Source organism: Cornus florida, unplaced genomic scaffold, assembly GCF_030987335.1.
Source record: "Cornus florida cultivar Cherokee Brave unplaced genomic scaffold, ASM3098733v1 CherokeeBrave_3.0.0_Hap2_Chr11, whole genome shotgun sequence".
In the NCBI taxonomy this organism is placed as follows: Eukaryota; Viridiplantae; Streptophyta; class Magnoliopsida; order Cornales; family Cornaceae; genus Cornus; species Cornus florida.
Window position 1 is genome coordinate 79,379,141 of NW_026775581.1, and position 20,196 is coordinate 79,399,336.

The following is a 20,196-nucleotide window of genomic DNA, read 5'->3' on the forward strand; positions in this document are numbered from 1 at the left end:
AAAAGACAATACTTAAATGCTCACTAGTGAGATCTATAGCATACTCATCACTGATGTGGAGCAATAATAAATAAATACATTATATTTTAATTACTAAATCATATATGGTAATTAAATCACTATTTCTCATTTGATAAGTAAAAATCTACTCACCATTTTTTATTTGGTAATTAAAAATTACAAGTCAATTTATTATTGATCCACATCAAATTCTTACCAGTGATGACTTAAGTACTATTCTTTAAAAAACGTGATGACCATTTCTCTCTCGAATCATCCCACGTTTTCCATGGAAAAAGAAAAACATAGTACTTGGACCTTTCTTGGCAAATTAGTCCTAACTCTGTTAGGTAGTACTTTCCAGTAGTCTTATTAGTCAACTTCTTGAATTAGCAAGGCTAGTTTTAGCCACACACGCGCGTTGCAGTTGATTATTCGAGTCAACACTATAGCGATCGAGGCCAAGTCTTGTTCTCTCCGTTGGACGGATAGTTTAAAAGCGTTCATTTGGTGCATTAATCTTCTCAGCATACCTTGCTTTCTAGTTGGAAAACAGGTTCCACTCTCTCTCTCTCTCTCACGCACACACAGGTATGTTGCAGTTACTTTTCTTTCTTTTATGACTGTTTATGATTTCCATCCAAAATGATCGCATGAACTTCTTGATCTAAGTTTGCATAGTTTCGTACTGTTATTTTGTTAGATAATATTCTGCTATTTACTTTAACAGAATAATATTATGAAGAAAATTGAATGTTTTGATTCATTAATACATGTTGCTATTATAACATACATATGGGTTTCTGGTTCTTAATTCTTTCTCAATTTTATTCATATTACATTTTTTGCTGTTTAACATTCTACTATGTGCTTCTACATGATCCATGAAGGCTCATCGAATCAAAATTTACATCTTCTATTAGCTATGTTTGTTTTGACGTAAAATATTTTTTTATTTTTGGATTTTCGGTTGTCGAAAAATATTTACGAAAGTAAAATAATATTAAAATTTAACAAAAATAATTTACTCATTAATTTTTGACAAGTTATTTTACACACTTCACCCGACTCGACCTTAATCTTGACTTAAACCTTTGCTAAACACCGAAGTGTGAGTATCCAATGATGATATATAAGCATATTGATAATTAATTGGACTTCCTTACTTGAAGATGTATTGGAGTCTCCTCACTGGTGAGGAGATGTGGCATAATTATTTTGAATTTTAAATATAAGAGAAGGAAAGAAGAATTTTTTTAAAAAAACATATTTGAAGTTAAATCTGAGTTATATTATTGCGTATTGTTCATATATATATATACACACACATACATACATAAAATATAAAATATTTAACAACCTAGATAAAGAAAGAAAACAAAATTTCAAAATATATAAATTATCTTTTTCTCCCTTGTCCATTAAATGCAGCATATGTAAAGCAACAATATATAATGCGCCTAATGTTTACTTCGTTGCTCTCATGTTAATCCATGGCCTAATGTGTACTTTGTTGCTCTTATGTTAATCCATTAGGAAAACAAAACGATGGCAAGAAGGGGCAACACAAGAAGGCATGGGAATGACCAGGTTTCAATTGAAATTCAAAAAATGATAACTGGTCTGACTCCTCTATCAAACAGTTGTTGCATCTTTAGAGTTCCCGAGAGACTTCGTGAAACGAATGAAAAGGCTTACACACCTCAGGTGGTTTCCATCGGTCCACTTCATCGTGGCAAAAAACGCTTGCAGGCCATGGAAGAACATAAAGTTAGATGCTTGAAGTCGCTCTTTAACAGTAGTAACAGCGGCATGAATATGGAGCGCTGTGTAGGAGAGGTAAAGATGTTGGAAAAGAAGGCTCGCGGTTGTTATGCAGAAAGCATTAAGCTTAGCAGTGATAAATTTGTGGAAATGATTCTTTTGGATGGAAGTTTCACCATTGAGGTCATTCGTAGGTATGATACCTCTTTGGAAGACGGTACGGATTACTTAAACAGGCATATTCGGATGAATGATCTATTTCAGGACATGATATTAATTGAAAATCAGCTTCCCTTCTTCGTTCTTGAACGTCTGTACAAACTACTCTTCCATTCCACTCGCAGACGGAAAGTCCAGTCCTTCCTCAAGCTTTCAATTGCCTACTTTGCAGATGCTGGTATTGTCAGTTCTAACTCCACACAATTATTTTCAAGTTCCAGCAAAATAAAGCATTTTGTTGATTTGTTGAGGTCATGTCACTTACCATCATCTCTAAGGCCAAAACCTCATTTAAAAGTCAAATTTGTGCCCATACGCAATGCAACAGACCTTCAAGCGGCAGGAATGAAATTTAAGAAGGGCTCAAGCAATCGTTTGCTCGACATAAAACATGACATGAAAGAGCTCAAAATCCCCCCCTTGATCTTATGTAATTGGACAGAACCATTACTCAGAAACCTCGCGGCGCTTGAGCAATGTCAATATCCATACGATAGTTACATAATCGATTATATCTATTTCATGGATAAGCTTATTGACTCTGCTGAAGACGTTGATTTACTTATCCGAAATGGAATTTTCGAGAACCATCTAGGCGATACCTCAGAAGTGGCGAGTCTCTATAATAATCTCACCAAGGAAGTGGTTTTTTGGTGTCCCAACTATTACTTTTCTGGTATGAGTGAAGAACTTAATGAATATTGCAAGCGTCGGTGGCCCAATTGGAAGGCACTACTGAAACGTGATTATTTCAGCACTCCATGGAGAGCGACTTCTACTACCGCTGCAATTATTCTGCTTGCACTTACATTGATACAAACAATATATTCTGTACTATCCCTTTATCATAAATAGTACTTAATTGTCTACTTCATTATTTTGATCATTTTTGCTATGCATTACTATTTATTCCAAATTATGTAGTTTTCAATATTGATGTTGTCTTAATGAAGTTAATTCCATTGGTGGCATTATATAATCTCCAGTGTTCTGATTAGTCTTTTTTTTTTCCCAGCTTATTTCATACTATTTTTAAAATACACCTTTGGACAAATTTATCTCAATTTAACCACAAAGAATTGTTTTAGCAACATAAAATAGGCCTCTTTCAACAACCGAATGCTTGTCACCAAAAAGTCGTGTGTTTAAAGTGTTAAAAGGCATGATTTAATTTGTCACAACGATGAAAGGTAAAATGTTTTTTCCTTGCTCTCATGCAAAAGAAGTCATGATTTTATCACTAAACAAACTTCGAACAAAATAAAAAATAAAACTTTTAACTTTCGTAAATTAACAATCCTAACAGCTTGCGCTTAATCAGAAAACGAGAGTCGTCAAGTACTTTCCACGTACTAATATGTGCTCTGAATTATATGGACTGGTAAAGTTAAAAAGTGAGAAAAAGCTCATCAAATAATTATGGCAATAGGTTTGTTTAAACAAACAAGTCTTAATGTTTTGTCTACTCAAACACACCATTATCATTTTGTCCAGCCAAACATGCCCCTTGGCCTTACATATAACTTCTCTAACTGAAGTTGCAAATTGTGTAAGTTGGATTTTGTTGTAGCACAATCAAGTGATTTTCTTGTGGCTTGTGAAAGTTTCCATGTCATAATTTGATGTGGCAAGACAAAATTATTTCAAGAACTCCAAAAGAGAATTAAAAAGAAAATATTTTACGAATTTAATAAGTCTTTTTCTTCAACCCACAGTTTTCAAAATTTTGTCGAGCAAACAAATTTTTGAAGAGTGTTTTTTTGTTTTTTTTCCTTCTCCAGTAATCAAAGCGGAATCAATCATGCCAAGGAAAAACAAAGAAAGGAATGCTCACACTCTACACCTTCTTACACCACAAGAAGCACAGCCCGTTTAGAACACACACACACTCTCTCTCTAGCTGTGTAATCTTTAGAAAGATTCCATTTATGCCTATTCAATGAAGAAACATAAAAATGTATTAGTGATAGTTAAATGAACTTACCCATATAGAAAATGTATTATGTACCATCATCTCTAAGCTCAATGCCATTAGATATTGTCAAATTTGTGGTGATATTTAACGCAACAGACGGTGGGAATTGAATTTAAGAAGGGCTTAAGTAATCACTTCATTACCTGGCATACAACACCTATGTCATGGTTGTTAAAATTTCGATTTTGAATTGTAAGACTCAAAATTCAAAATCAATTTAAATCGTAACAAAATAGCGTCTTTAGTAAAATCGGGGAAAAATCAGTGAAATCGTACATAGAATCGCACGATTCTATGCGATTCCACTTGATTTCTTGTTTGAAACCCTTTTTTTTGTTGACTGGTTCCTTCTTTTGATGGTTGGGATATAAAATAAGAAAGCATCTTGCAAAGAGACACGATTGGAGGCTCACCTGGCTATGAAGGAATGGGAAAATGGCTTTGCTACATATCTGCCGCCACCTAAACCACCCCCACTAAGTGATGACGATATATGGGAAGCATCTTTCTTTTCTTTTTTTCTGGTTGCCGACAAGCATGTGGTAGTGTGCCTAGTCAAATCACACTTTATCTTGCACCGTTAAGTGTGCTTTTGTTTAGGTGAGGTATCAATATCCTCCTCTAGAACTGATTTGTATGTTTTTTTTGGGCCTTTGGAAAGTTTACTTCGGCCCAAGCTGTAGCGCTTATGTACATTATCCACGTCTAGAATATTTCTGGGAAAAAAGCCACTGATTTGTATTTTTTTTTTGGGACCTTTGGGCCAATTTGCTTCAACCGAACCTGTAACTTATATACATATATCTCTTTATTATTTATAAAACTTTTATAACCTTTCACAAAAAAAAAAATGCCCATCACACATTGGTTGGAATTATTTTTTTCATTCTGATTTTTATTTTATATTATATTCAGACTTTAGAATAATATTTTTATACTTTGTTTTTTTTTTTTTTTTTTTTTTTTTTTGGCCTTATTATTGCTAAATTTTACACATATTATTGATTTAAGTAACTAATTTTAATTATTTTTTTACATGTTGGTTGAATTTTACGATTTCGATTCTACGGAGTTCAAAACGATTCTACTTAAAATTTCGATTTTAACAACCTTACTCTCGTTATGAGTTGTATTACCCATTTAGCTCTCATAATTTATTGATAGTCTTTGTATGGTGGTATTAGCTAAATTGTGAACCTAGGACTTCAGATTACTACTGTTATTGAACATATGTGTTTGTTGAGCGAATGCCTGTATACACCATTAAATTCAGTCCTTCAATATCTTGCAGAAAATCATGTCAGAATATTTGAGATAATTACAGTAATGATTTATGCATCAATAGCCTCATTCCTTCAATTCCTTTGGTGTCCTTTGTCTAGTTACTTTTTGCTTTAACCCGAAAAAAGTTCAATGCCAGTAAACATAATGGCCGTCAACGGTAAACTTCCTTTCATTTGCAGGAAGATGTGCTCTCATTTAATTCTGTTCTACTTGCCACCCATTCTTATTGGTCCCATTCTTTCCTCTTGCCTATGAAGATTCTTGATCAGGTTAATCAGATTCTAAGGGCTTTCCTTTGGTTTGGACTTGTGTTGAAAAACACAAAAGCAAAAATTGCTTGGCTCTGTTGGCAGGCCTAAGTCTCAAGGTGGCCTTGAACTTCCTGACCTTCATATGGTTAATAAAGTTTCAAACCTTAAACATATATGAAATTTGTTTTCCAAGAAAAATGACAGTCAATGGGTTTTATCGGTTCCCAACTACCTTATCAAGAGAAAAATCTATTGGAATGTCAAAGCTACAAGTCTCGATCAATTCTGGTATTTGGAGACAGCTTTTGAAACATAAAGACATCGCCAGAGGGTTGATCAAACATAGGGTGGGATGTGGGACTGATACAATGATGTGGTTAGACTATTGGTTGCGATATGATCAATCCATTTGATAACCCAGATTGACTCAACTGATGTGGAAATTCATCAACTAGACCTTTCATGCCACATTTGATAGCCTAATTCCAACAATCAGTGGGCTATATCTCAACCTCCTCCACACCAATTCCTCAACTCCCACCTATTCACAACACAACTCACAGTTTTATTAGGTTTTACTTTATATATTTTATATATATTTTTTTGGTAACTTTTAGGGAGAGTTTAATTTTAAGTAGTTTCTTGATATATTTAGCTTCTTTGAGTTTTTAAGTTTCTTAGTGATCAAGTTTCTTATTCAACTATATATAAATATATGTACTGCAAAGAGTAGAATTATAATTCAATCAATTATCAATAATATTATATAAGAATTCTCTGCAATTTTTTCTTAATTTTGTGGATTCAAAGCTACCCTTTGTTCTTTGTGAACGATTCATAACTTCCGCTTCATCACCAGCCTTCTCCCTCAACCTCTTCTCTCTATCCAATAGCGGCTCATTTCTATCCTCTAGCTCCTGCTCCTTTCACTTCATGGCATCACCTTACCTCGTTCAAATTCCTCGTTCCCAAAACAAGCTTCATTGCATTGCTAATTGCCATGAAAGCAGAGAGACTAACAACACTTGATTGTGGGATATAATTTTTGTAATTAGCTAATTTCGGTGGCAAAACGAGTCCAATCAAGTTGTAATTTTCAAGTTACCATATTAAGATCAAGATCGGCTACAAAATTAGAAAGTTGTTCAAGTTTGATAAACTATTATCTACGAAAAAAAGGTATGAACAATACTATAGGGAGTTGTTTCCCACTTAAGACACTATACATACATTATATGTTTCTTTAAAGTTTCCAGAACAGGATTTTTCCAAACTGTTAAGCCTTCCCTTACAGTTTAGGATTTTAGTTTCCTGGTCTGTCTAAACTTCCTATTTGGTATAGACTTCCTTCCAAAATCCTATGCATAAAATTGATTTGTTTTTCAAGTACAATTAGGTTTTCAAAAGTCTATAAAAACATGTTTTCTCAATTAAGATTTCACGGCTTTTTGCATACAAAATCAGATCTAATTGAGAGCTATCTTTGAGAGATATTTTTATTCAGAAAATCAATCTGATTTTTCTTATTTTATTTTTTGAGAACACACACATAAACACAAGGGTAATTTAGGAGTGTTGTTCTCTATCTCATCAGAATTGGAGCATAATTGAAGATTCAGAAATTCCGAAAAGCATAATTCATTCATTCTTCATCAAATTCAGATCTTGAAGAAAATGGGTGAAGCAATCACACTTTGAACGGGTCAAAGCATTCGTGGAGTGTTATTTGATCTACCTGCAACTCTTCTATAGAGATCAAGAGTAAGCCTGAGGTCGAGAGTTGTTAGATAGGAGAGTCGCAAAGCCAATGATTGTTAGAGATTGGTTTTTGGTAAAACGATAGGGTGTGAGCCTGAGTCAAAGTTCAGTGTACTTTGCTTCAAACATAGTAGATCGTTTTGCTCTCGACTACACAGTACACGAGATTTTTCCCACAACAATTAGTCTATCCTACCAATTAGGGTTTTCTCGCTAAAAATCTTGGTGTTATCTCTCAAACTCTATTTACTTCACTTGCACTTTATTTTTGTTTTGTGAGTTTGATTTTAGTTTTCTTTTGGTAAAATTAAAATAAGTAAAAATTAGATAAAGGAGCAAGTTAAATCTATTCACCATCCTTCGAGGTTAATTATCTATATTATATTTCACAATCATTCTGCTGCGTACAACTCACAAGTGGTATCAAAAACATCCTCTACATATTGAGTTGATCCTTGGAAGTTTTTTTTTTTTTTGAAAAATAAAATTATTTTTCTTTTAAAAAAAAATAATGATGAAAAATCCTATGAATAAAGGTGAATTGGATCTCGTTTTTGATGGTTTAAGTTCTGATGAGGAAATTTCTCATTTATCTAAAAGATATGGAAGACTCCTTATAAATAAAAAAAATAAAATTTTTAGTAAAAGTGATTCTTCTAAATTCAAATATAAGAAAAATAAGAAAGATACAGGTTTTTATTTTTTCCTTAAAAACTTAAAATTTTCGCATATATCTTTCGCTGCATAAACTCACACGTGAGATGGTGAAAACAAAAATGAATGGTGGATATGGCGTGCAAATTTTCATGTTAGAATTCTATGCAGGGCGGCATATATTTAACACAGTTGTTGGTTTGAGGATCTCAGTGCTATCGAATGATTTGGATTGAATAATTAAGGTTTTATAATTTTATATAATTATGATATATTGATACAAAAAAAATTATATAAAAACTCTCATTTCATTCCTTCCAACCTTTGAGAGATACATTTTCTTTTCTAAGAATACCCCTTATCTAACAATCTCATCTTCATTTCATCTATTTTTTATCCCCCTAACCAAAAGGAACATTAATGTTTTGTCCAAACAAACACGTCGTTATCATTTTGTCCACGCAAACATGCCCTTGCATATAAGGTGGTTTTAGATAGATTCCATTCCTCAAGTCCAGCCAAACAGCCTCCAGTAATCTTAGCCAATTTCTTAATTTACCACATGTATGGTTGCAGCAGTTGATTAATTGTTCAAGTCAACACTCACAATGGAAGCCAAGTCTTTTTGGTAAGTAGGAAAGGCCAAGTCTTGTTCACTGTGTAAGACATATAGTACAAAAGCTATTGGACAAAGATGGCTTGTGGAATTTTGATGCCTGACATAGCAGTGGTTCTCTAGTTTTGCTCCCTCGCTGCTCATGACACTTGTTCTAAATGTTTTATCTGTTTGTAAATGGCAGTTCCTAGTGCTAACAGCAGCTTTGTTGTTGTTTAATGTCTTGTTTGCCTTTGTCTGGTTGGATATGGCAGTTAACCTGGCAAGAAAAACAGTCATGCCATACCGCATCTACAAACACAGTCATAAACATTATACAAAGACAAACAAATTAAGAAGCAATACAATAAAAACTGAAGAATAGGCCTCTGATTTGTTGAAAAACAAGGCAAAAAATACCAACAGACCACCCAAGGAGAAGAGCAGTAACGGGAGTGACTTAAAGGTTAGGCCATCATCAAGGCTGCATCCACAAGGCACCGCCCACTGGGGGAAAAATCCACCCAAATCGCCCACAAAATGGTGGGGACACCAAAACTCGACATAAATCAGGGATCTAGTCGGAAACAAAACACTAGATCCACCCTGTCAAGCCAAAACCAAGCCAAATAAGGAACGGATCTAACAAAACAATAACAAAACGGCGTGAAACCACCTACCGAGCGAAACTATGTACACCAGGCTGAGTTTATTTATCGGTGGGAAACAAGGATCGGCCCCTCCCCACTCCCAAGTGGGGAGCAAAAGAGAGAAGATGAAAGGGAGGCGGCTAAGGGTTAGAGAGAGGCGAGAGAAAAATTAGTTAGCTTAATTTGTTGTGCAATTATGCCTTATTTGCCTTTGTCTGTTTGCATATGGCAGTTTCTAGTGCTAACACTAGCTAGCTTAATTTGTTGTAGCTTTATGCCTTGTTTGGCTTTTGAGCTCCCTTTGTACATGATACTTTATCAATTTATATATACTACTCACCCTTTATTATCTTGAGAAAAAAAATTCTAAACATGGGGAGTTTCAGTCGACGTGTAGGTAACCACACGTTGGTATTTCCAAATTTTGAGCAGTGGACTTTTACACTGTACACGGCACAAACTGGTTGACATGAACCTTTTCACATCGACCGATTCACTCCAACCAGTCGACGTGTAAGGGTTACACGTCGACCGGTTCCTGTATGTTTAAACCTTGTGGATTATTTTTCCATTTTGCCCTTGTTCACTCACTCAAGTATATTGTCACACATATATGACCCATTATAATACATTAATTATATTTTAACCACGGAAATAACTGTATTACCCCCGGACTTCACCCTATTCATTGTATGACTCGAGTAAATGACTATTGTACCCTTTTGAGTCTTAAACCATTATAATTATAATAAATGACCATTTTGTCCTGGTTGGGCTTTAAAGTAGTAATTTAAAGTGAAATGACCGTGTTACCCTCGAATGATTTTGAGTTGGGTAAGGACCCGGTTTGCGATTCGGATCCAGTGGACTTGGGTCATTACAATTTCTTTCTCTCATGCATTCATGCATCATGTTTTGTTAAGTTGACATGGTCATTATATTTTGGATATTGATCTTTTGGTTGTGTAATGACATGTTTTAACTAAATGGCTCTTTCTCTTTATTTTCTTCTCTATAATTGCTTACTTATCAATTTGTTCCAAAAAGGGGAAGATATAACAAGGGATAATTTATTCAAGGGGAGTTTTTACAAATTGTTTTTATTAAACTTTAACTGGTAATTTTAATTGATCTATGTGCAAGAAATCAAGTAAAATTTTATCTAGAAGAGAAGAAAAAAATTTGTACGTGTCCTTGACAAATTGTAATCTACTGTTTTTATGCTTGAGTAGATTATATTTATTGTTAGGGTTTTGTCACGAAATTGCCAAATGGGGAGATTGTGAGATATAATTTTTGTAATTAGCTAATTTCGGTGTCAAAACAAGTCCGATCGAGTTATAATTTTCAAGTTACCATATCAAGATCGAGATCGGTTACAGAATTGGAAAGTTGTTCAAGGTTGATAAACTATGATCTACAAAAAAGGTATAAACAATACTTTAGGAAGTTGTTTCCCACTTAGGACACTATACACACATGGTATGTTTTCGAAGTTACCAAAATAGGGATTTTTCCAAGTTTTAAACCTTCCCTCAGAAATTTGTCCTTTGGGAACCAGTATCAAACTTGGCTACAAGTTCAAGAACCTGTGTTTCAAAGAATTGCATTATGTCCTTTGGGAACTGATTCCACTTCCTGACTATCAGCTCCACTTGCTGATACAGTTTAGGATTCTAGTTTCCTATTATGTCTAAACTTCCTATTTGATATAGAATTCTTTCTAAAATTCCTATGCAAGAAAAAGGTATAAACAATACTTTAAGAAGTTGTTTCCCACTTAGGACACTATACACACATGGTATGGATTCTAGTTACCAAAATGGGGATTTTTCCAAGTTTTAAACCTTCCCTCGGAAATTTGTCCTTTGGGTACCAGTATCAAACTTGGCTACAAGTTCAAGAACCTGTGTTTCAAAGAATTGCATTATGTCCTTTGGGAACCGATTCCACTTCCTAACTATCGGCTCCACTTGCTGATACAGTTTAGGATTCTAGTTTCCTGTTCTGTCTAAACTTCCTATTTGATATAGAATTCTTTCCAAAATTCCTATGCGCGAAAATCACCTTTTCCTATGCATATCTAGGTCTTTGAAAATTCTATATAAACCTTGATTTTCATCTAGGTAGATACGGCTTGTGCATTACAACTTCTGATTTATTAAAAGCCTATCTGAAAGATATTTTGCAGAAAATCAAATCTGATTTTTTTGTTTTTATTTTTAGAACATACACATAAACACAAGTGTGAGTTTAGAGTGTTTGTTAAAATCCTGATCGTGTTTGAAGTTTATTGAATCTTGCATCTACAATGATCAAAGAAAACATATCTACTTCTTCTACATCAAATTCAAATCTTGAAGAACAGAGGTGAAACGATCACACTTTAAAAGGGTCAAAGCATTCAAAGAATGTTATTTGATCTACCAGCAATCCTTCTACAGAGATCAAAAGTAAGCCTAAGGTCAAGAGCTATTGAACGGGACGTCACAAAGCCAGAAGATTATCAGCGATTGGTGTTTGGTAGAATGATAGGGTGTGAGTTTGAGTCAAAGTCCATTGTACTTTGTTTTAAATATAGTGGATCGATTTACTTTGGACTGCACAATCCGCGAGATTTTCCCCACAACAATTGGTCTATTCTACCAATTGGGATTTCTTTGCTAATAATTATGGTTTCATCTCTCAAACTCTATTTGTTTTACTTTACTTTTATCTTGCATGTGATTAATTGCTAAATTAAGTAAAGTTAATTAAAATAGAAAGACACAGGTTTTAATATGTTCCTTAAAAATTTAAAGTTTCCACATATATATTCCGCTGCATAAACTCATACTTGGAGATAATGAAAACAAAAATGAATGGCGGAGATGGTGTGCAAATTTTCATGTTAGGATGCTATGCAAAGCGGGTATATGTTTAATAGGTGCACAAAAGAACCGTGGAACCGGCCAGAACCGAACCGCACCAGAACCGATTTTTCGGTTCTTCTGGTTCCGGTTCCTAAAATAAGGAACCGTTGATTTCGGTTCCAGTTCTAGTTCCGGTTCCTAACTCATGGTTTGGTTCCAAAACTGAACCGAACCGAACCGATATATATATATATATATATATATATATATATATATTATAATTATACTTGATTAGTATTACTAATACTTGTGAGGTGTGGGCTCGCTGTGGGCTGTGGAAGTGTGGAGTATCCGAGTGTGGGCCGTTGTAAGATAGTACAATAAGTAAGATCTGCTCAAATTTTGTTTTGTCTATTAAAACCTAAATTTACCTAAACCTCTCAATTTCTCAAACTCACTCAGGCACCCAGTCACTCAACTCACTCCGCCGCTCCTCTCTTCTCCTCTCATTTCAGTTTCAGTCTCAGCCTCCCGGCCCTCTCACTAAACATTATCCCAAGTCTCAGAACTCAACTCAGAACTCAGAAGTCACTTCTTATATCACACTCGCGACTCTCGCGGCCCTCTAATTCGGTGATTCGTGGATTCGTGGTCTCTGTCTTCTCAGATCTGACAGATCTTCGGCTTCCGGTCTCAGTTTGGTAGGTAGGTATTTCAGATCTGACAGATTTTCTTTATATTTCCGGTCTTAGTTGTTTTATTTACCTTTTCCTTTCAATCTCAGTTGTTTTATTTTTGTTTATTTACATCTTCTTTCAGTTCTTTGGTTATAACTTATATATAACTCCATTAAATGTCTATGTTTGTTTGTGTGTGTATGTGTTTGCTCTTCTAAAATTACATTTGCTTTGTGGCGTATATGATGATGTGTTTAATTAGAGAGGTTAAGCCCAATGTATGAAAGAGACTGTTTGGCAAATAGAACACGAAAAAAAAAATGTGAATATTTTTTCTAACGTTTCATTTATTTTACCGCGTAAATATTTTCTTCAAATTAAAATTATAGAAATTTATATTTCTATAATTTAATTCATTTATATAATCAAAAAAATTATTGCCCTTCATGATTAACCTTTTTTTTTTTTTCGTTTCATATGCACTATGCAGATAGCTTTTATTGAATTAAATGATGGATTTTGGTGTTTTCTGTTTCAGTGACTTTCAACTTTCAAGTGTCAACTGGCTTCCTCATCGTCTTCCTCAGTCAATGTAATTTTTATTTTTCTTCTTCTTTTTCTTTTTCCTATTATCTTTTTCATTTTCCTTTTCCTATTTCTAATATATTTATATAATTTCAGAAGTAACATTGTTAGTGTCTCTGTCAAGTGACTCCGGGGAGCATTCTGATTGTGATAGTCCTGCATCTCAACCTTCTAAAAAGGTACTTAAAACAATTCCTAAAAAAAAAAGGTAAAAAAGAAGGGTCAGTCTCCCGTGTGGGAACATTTTACTAAAAAATTAAAAGATGGGAAGCCAAATGGTGCCAAATGTAACTATTGTGGAGCAGTATTTAAGTGGTCGAGTGAGAATGGGACTAGTGCTTTTAAAAAAACATTTTACTAAAGTTTATCCCAAATTCTCCAACAAAGACAAGAAACAAAAGCTTTTGTCATTTCAATCGGGGACACGAAAAGATAGTAGTAGCCTTGGTGTTTGGAGCTTTAACCAAGAAAAATGTAGGCTAGCTCTTGCTAAAATGATTATTACAGACGAGTTGCCTTTCAAATTTGTAGACCATGAAAGTTTTCGTTTGTTTTGTAGCGTATTGCAACCTAATTTTAAAATTGTGTCACGCACTACCTTGGCAAGGGGATTGTTTTGCATTGTATCTTAATGAGAGAAAAAAAAAATTGAGAAATTTGTTGTTGAAGCCAAACCAAAGGATTTGCATCACTACAGATGCATAGACCTCACTACAAAACCTATCTTACATGTGCCTTACAGCTCACTTTATTGATAGTGATTGGAAATTGCATAAAAGAATAATAAGTTTTTGTACACTTTCTAGTCACAACGGTGAGGCGATTGGTTAAGCTGTGGAAGAATGTTTGATGGGGTGGGGTATTGATAAACTAGGTACTATTACCGTTGATAATGCGAGTTTAAATTATGTTGCTGTTGGATATTTGAAGAACACGATTTCTAAGGGTAATGAAACTTTCATGTTGGGTGGTGATTTTTTTCATGTTAGATGTTGTGCTCATATTCTTAATTTAGTTGTGAAAGATGGGTTAAATGAACTGAAAGATTCAATAATTTGAATTCGTGGGGCAGTAAAATATGTTAGGAGTTCTCCACAAAGAGAACAATGTTTCAAAACATGTGTAGAGAATGAGAAGATAACAAGTAAAAGCTTTTTGTGCCTAGATGTTCCAACTAGGTGGAAGTGCACATATCTAATGCTAGAGGCCGCAATCAAATTTCAAAAAGCATTTAAAAGGCTAGCATATGAAGAGCAATTCAAATTTGAACTTAGTAGTAATGATGGAATTCCTACAGCTAAGGATTGGGATGATGCTCGTTTTTTTACTCAAATATTGCAAAAATTCTATGATGCCACAGTGCGTTTGTCTGGTTCATTGTATGTCACTTATAATTTGTTCTTCAGTGAAATTTGTGGCATTGAAGCTAGCTTAGTTGAATGGTCCAAAAGTTTGGATCCTTGTATATGTGCCATGGCTAAAAAAATGAAGATCAAGTTTGATAAGTATTGGGGAAACATTGAAAAGTTGAATGTAATGCTATTCATTGCAAATATGTTAGATCCTCGTTGTAAATTAATGTATTTAAGGTTTTGTTTCTCCAAAATTGATGATCCAGCCAAGGTAAATGTGTTGATGAAAAGGATAGTAGATATGCTGAAATGTCTTTTTAATGAGTTTGAAATAGCTGAGTTAGCTAATTCATTCTCATTTCAAATTGTAAATGTTGAGACTAATACTATGGCGATTGACCGATTGGGTGGTACAAATGATGTGGTCTCACTATCAGAGTTTGAAAAACATATGGAACAAGAAGGTGATGAGAGAGACAAAACTGAAGTGAACAAATATTTAGAGGAATCTCGTGAAAGAATAGTTCAAACTTTGATATTTTGAATTGGTGGAAGGTGAATAGTGTGAGGTATAAAGTTCTTTCTGAAGTTGCAAGGGCTGTTTTAGCCATTCCCGTCTCTACTGTTGCTTCTGAGTCCGCATTTAGTATGGGAGGTCGTGTTCATGATTGATTTCGTAGTTCTCTTAGTCCCAAATTTATGGAATGCTTAATTTGCAGACTAGATTAGTTGCGTTCTTCACCGGTCCCAATTCAAGTGGAAGAAACTATGGCTGAAATTGAAGTAATTGAATCTGGTACTATTAATTTTATATAAAATTTAGTTTTAAAGTATTTTGCTTTTATTGAAATATTTATAAAAGTTGTCTTTGCCTTTTGTAGATGAGAATGTAGTAGCTGATTAACACTTAGCAGCAGCATGCAGCCATGCATGATGTAGCAGAATGTCTCACTGAGTCACTGGTGAGTTCTTTTGTAGTTCTTTTACTAATTACACTTATAAAGGATCGTCTGCAAATTGTAAGTCTAAGATTGAATTATTGAAGAGAGTGATTTAGGGGCTTTATGAAATGAGAAATTAATATATATATATATATATATATATATATGTCTTGGTTGTTGAATTTCTTACACAAAATAATTGCCAATGTAAAATCAATTCTTGACTTGTAGTGATTTGTTTGATGCATGTAAATATTTGTTGATGAATCGCACTGTAAATGAATTGAAAGAGTGTATCCTCTCCTCACACCAGTTGAGAGTACTGCTCCATATTTTAAGTTATTTAAATGTCTCGTTAGGGGATTCAAAATGCTTGCAAATTGTGTCTTCTTTTTTTTTAGTGAAAATCTAATTACAACAGTTACCATGTCACCTATCATTATGGACACATACCTATCGTATAGTTTGATGTAATACTCGTATTTTGTTGATCCTTATTTTTCAACAGTTTTTGAAACGTTTGATAAATTAATAGAATTTTCTTCTGCTGTTGAAATCAGAAAATCTCTACATTTGAGGCTGGGATTACCTTTTAGACATCCTCTCCTAAGAATTGCCAATGCCATATATTTTTCAGTGGTTCGCCAAATGTCAATTTTTAGTTTCAAATTCACCACATTCTGTAACTCTTGGTTTTTTAAAAAAGGTGGGGAAGGTGCTTTGATTGTTTTCTGTGTGAGGCAGTGAGCAGCTACAATGGAGTAACTGCTGTCATTGCTGTTGCTGAATCGCTGATGATGCTGCTGCGGCATAATGGACTATTTCAAATTCTCCACATTCTGTTATCTGTAACTCTTGGATTGTTGAATGTTGAATGTTGATTCAGTTTTCTTTTTTGTAATTCTAATGGATTAACTGAATTTGTGGAATGTAATATTTTTATATTTTGTGTTTATTTATGTTTTTATTTTTGTTATTGTATTTGTACTTTTTTTTAAGAGATATTAAAATAATATTGAAAAAGTCAGCTTAGTCAACGGTTCTACTGTCCACAGTTCCGGTTTCGATTCCAATTTTTAGGAACCGTTGAGACCTGTTCCGGTTCCGGTTCGAACCGTACCGAACCAAACCGTGTGCACCCCTAATGTTTAACACAGTTGTTGGTTTGATGATGTCAATGCTGTTGAATGATTTGATGAAATGAATATTTATGTTTTATAACTTTATATAATTATGATATATTAGTAAAAATATTATATAAAAACTCTCATTTCGCTCTTTCCAACCTTGAGAGGTACATTTCCTTCTTAGAATACCTTATCTATCAATCTCCTCATCATTTCATCTATTTTTTATCCCCACAGAACATTAATGTTTTGTCCAAACAAACACGTCGTTATCATTTTGTCCAGACAAACACACCCTTGCATATAAGGTGGTGTGGATAGATTCCATTCCTCAAGTCCAGCCAAACAGCCTCCAGTAATCTTAGCCAATTTCTTGATTTACCACACGTACGGTTGCAGCAGTTGATTAATTGTTCAAGTCAACACTCACTATGGAAGCCAAGTCTCTTTGGTAAGTAGGAAAGGCCAAGTCTTGTTCACTGTGTAAGACATATAGTACAAAAGTTGTTGGACATAGACGGCTTGTGGAATTTTGATGCCTGACATAGCAGTGCTTCTCTAGCTTTGCTCCCTTGCTGCTCATGACACTTGTTCTAAATGTTTCGTCTGTTTGTTTACCTTTGTCTGGTTGTACATGGCAGTTCCTAGAGCTAACAGTAGTTAGCTTTGTTGTGGAATAATGCCTTATTTGCCTTTGTCTGTTTGTATACAGCAGTTTCTAGTGCTAACACTAGCTAGCTTAATTTGTTGTAGTTTTATGCCTTGTTTGGCTTTTAAGCCCCCTTTGTTCATAATACTTTATCAATTTATATATACTACTCACCCTTTATTATCCGGAGAACATATATAAATAGATAATAATGTGCATCCTTTTACATGCTTGGGCCTTCAGCCTCACTCGTGTAAAACCATTCTTAGCAAATATAATAATTTTAAAAACTCTTCCACCTCGCACTTATTTGCTAAAACTATCTTTATACCTGGTCACATTTCATAAGTTACTTTCTTAATTCACCACGCTACTTTCATTTGAAATGCGACAATAGTTTCATGCTACGATGTTACGATACGATACGAACAGGGCGATACACAAATTTTAAAAAATAGGACACGAATATGATATGATACGTCAAAAAATAATAATATTATATATATTATTATACGTATAAATAATATAGTATATTTTTACCATTTTATCCATATAATCGTAAATAAATCAATAATTTGGAGTTTAGAGCTAGATGTTTGTCGTTTTCGTTTTCTTAAATTTTATATTATTTTTCTAAATAACCCACAATATATTTTATTGTATCTTTAAAGTGTTTAAAACGTATCATTGTCATGTCTAATAAAATAATAAAATAATCACTATTTAGGATACTTCTAACCACATATGATACGTGTTCGAGCCATATCCGCGTATCTCACAAGTGTCCAAGTATTCAATACCACCACGACATCTTAGGAGAAATATCCATGCTTCTTAGATTTCACAACTCTCACATCACCTAGGAAAACAAAAATGAATGGTGGAGATGGTGTGCAAATTTTCATGTTAGGATGCTATGCAGGGCGGGCATATGTTTAACACAGTTGTTGGTTTGAGGATGTCAATGCTGTTGAATGATTTGGAATGAATATTTATGTTTTATAATTTTATATAGTTATGATAAATTGGTAAAAAAAAAAAAAAAAACTATATAAACACTCTCATTTCGTTCCTTCCAACCATGAGGGAGATACCTTTTATTCTCTAAGAATACCTTATCTATCCATCTCCTCTTCATTTCATCTATTTTTTATCCCTCCAAACAAACGGAGCATTAATGTTTGTTCAAACAAACATGTCCTTATCATTTTGTCCAGGCAAACATGCCCTTGCATACAAGGTGGTTTTGGATAGATTTCATTCCTCAAGTCCAGCCTTAAAAGCCTCCACTAATGCAGCAGTCGATTAATTGTTCAAGTCAACACTCACAATGGAAGGCCAAGTACATGTCTTTTTGGTAAGTAGGAAAGGCCAAGTCTTGTTCACTGTGTAAGACTCGTAGTACAAAAGCGTTAGTTTGGTGCATTAATTTTCTCCATCATACCTTCCTTTCTAGTCGGAAAACAGGTTCCACCTCTCTCTCTCTCTCTCTCTCTCTCTCTCTCTCTCACACACACACTCGCACACACTGTCACACACTCTCGGACACACGCATGTTTTAGTTACTTCTCTTTCTTTTACTACTGGTTTTTACATCCATTCAAAATCGGGGTAAGTACAAAAAACACCTTCTAGTTTCAAAAAGTTACAAATAACACCCCTATCGTTCAAAATTGACCCCTCTAATTTCAAAAAGTTCCAAATAAGGGCTTTTTGTCAGAGGGGTAGGTAAAAATTAGAAAATACCCACAAATAATCTTTATTCAATAATAATAAAAAAATTGAAAAAGTTGAAATGACCTAAATAGACATTGAACAAAACGACGTCGTTTTGGGTAATGAAACATAACATACTCAAAACTACGTCGTTTGGGCTAAGTACACTAAATTAGGATTATACAACCCAAGCCTACACCATCAATCATCTCTATTGTCGATCACACACACACAGCCCCTCACAAACACAAACACCAAAGACGAAGCAAACACAGTCATTTTCATGGCTTGATTGTGGACGATCTGTAATTTCTGACTATTAGGGTATGAGATCAAAGACGAAGTGCTGCCATTGAAGGAAAAAACGCGTTTCTTGTAGTACCCCTAATTTTCAAAAGGATAAAATGGGAATTAAATTTTAATTTTTATTGCATTTTTATTTAATTATATGACTTATGTTTTGATTCATTAATTGATTAATGGTGAATTGGTTTTATTATTTGCTTAAGTGATTAAGGGTGTATTTATTTTAATTTAATTGTTTAATTGAAATTGTTTTAATTTTAATTGTTGGTTAATTTAAATATTTGATTAATGATGTTTTAATTGACGTGTCTTTGGTAGATTATATTTGGTAGCTTTTATAATTTGTTTTCTGTCGTAGGGTTTTATTGTTTTGTATGATTAGGATGCCGACTTATATTAGGTTTTAATTAAAACCTTGTAAATATAAGTTTAAGCCGACTTAGGATATGGAATGCATATATATATATATATTCTTAGACGTCTGCTAGGGTTGTGGAAAAACCCTATTCACGTGACAGGGTTTTGAGAGGAAAAAACCAGAGAGTGGTCTGGAGAGGAAAACACAGAAAGAGATTCACAGAGTGTCTTAAGAGTTAAACAGAGGGGTTGCTTCTGGATGGAACCAATAAGCAATAGAGGAAGGGAGAAGTGACCAGAGGAGGAAAGGAAGGTCTTGGGGGATTGCCGAAAATTGCAGACGGATGACGGATGTTGAAAGGTTTCAAACCGAAACCTAAAGGCAAGTTTCATTCTATCTCCTTCTTGTAAACTTGTGTTCTGTGCATTCTATATAGACTCCAGGAAGTAATTTAACTTTTAAAAACTGACCTTTGATGCATGT

At 34.1% G+C, this 20,196-nt stretch overlaps 1 protein-coding gene across 1 annotated transcript; it reads left to right on the forward strand.

The window, feature by feature from the left end:
• The first annotated feature begins 422 nt into the window (after positions 1-422).
• Positions 423-2,948, forward strand: LOC132286581 (UPF0481 protein At3g47200-like). Its single transcript, XM_059788941.1, has 2 exons — positions 423-591; positions 1,537-2,948. The coding sequence occupies exon 2, from the start codon at positions 1,549-1,551 to the stop codon at positions 2,836-2,838; it is 1,290 nt and encodes a 429-aa protein (XP_059644924.1). The 5' UTR covers positions 423-591; positions 1,537-1,548; the 3' UTR covers positions 2,839-2,948.
• Positions 2,949-20,196: the final 17,248 nt, after the last annotated feature.

Excerpts from the sequence above, each read along its gene's own strand:
- LOC132286581 (XM_059788941.1), top strand. The coding sequence starts at position 1,549 with ATGGCAAGAAGGGGCAACACAAGAAGGCATGGGAATGACCAGGTTTCA.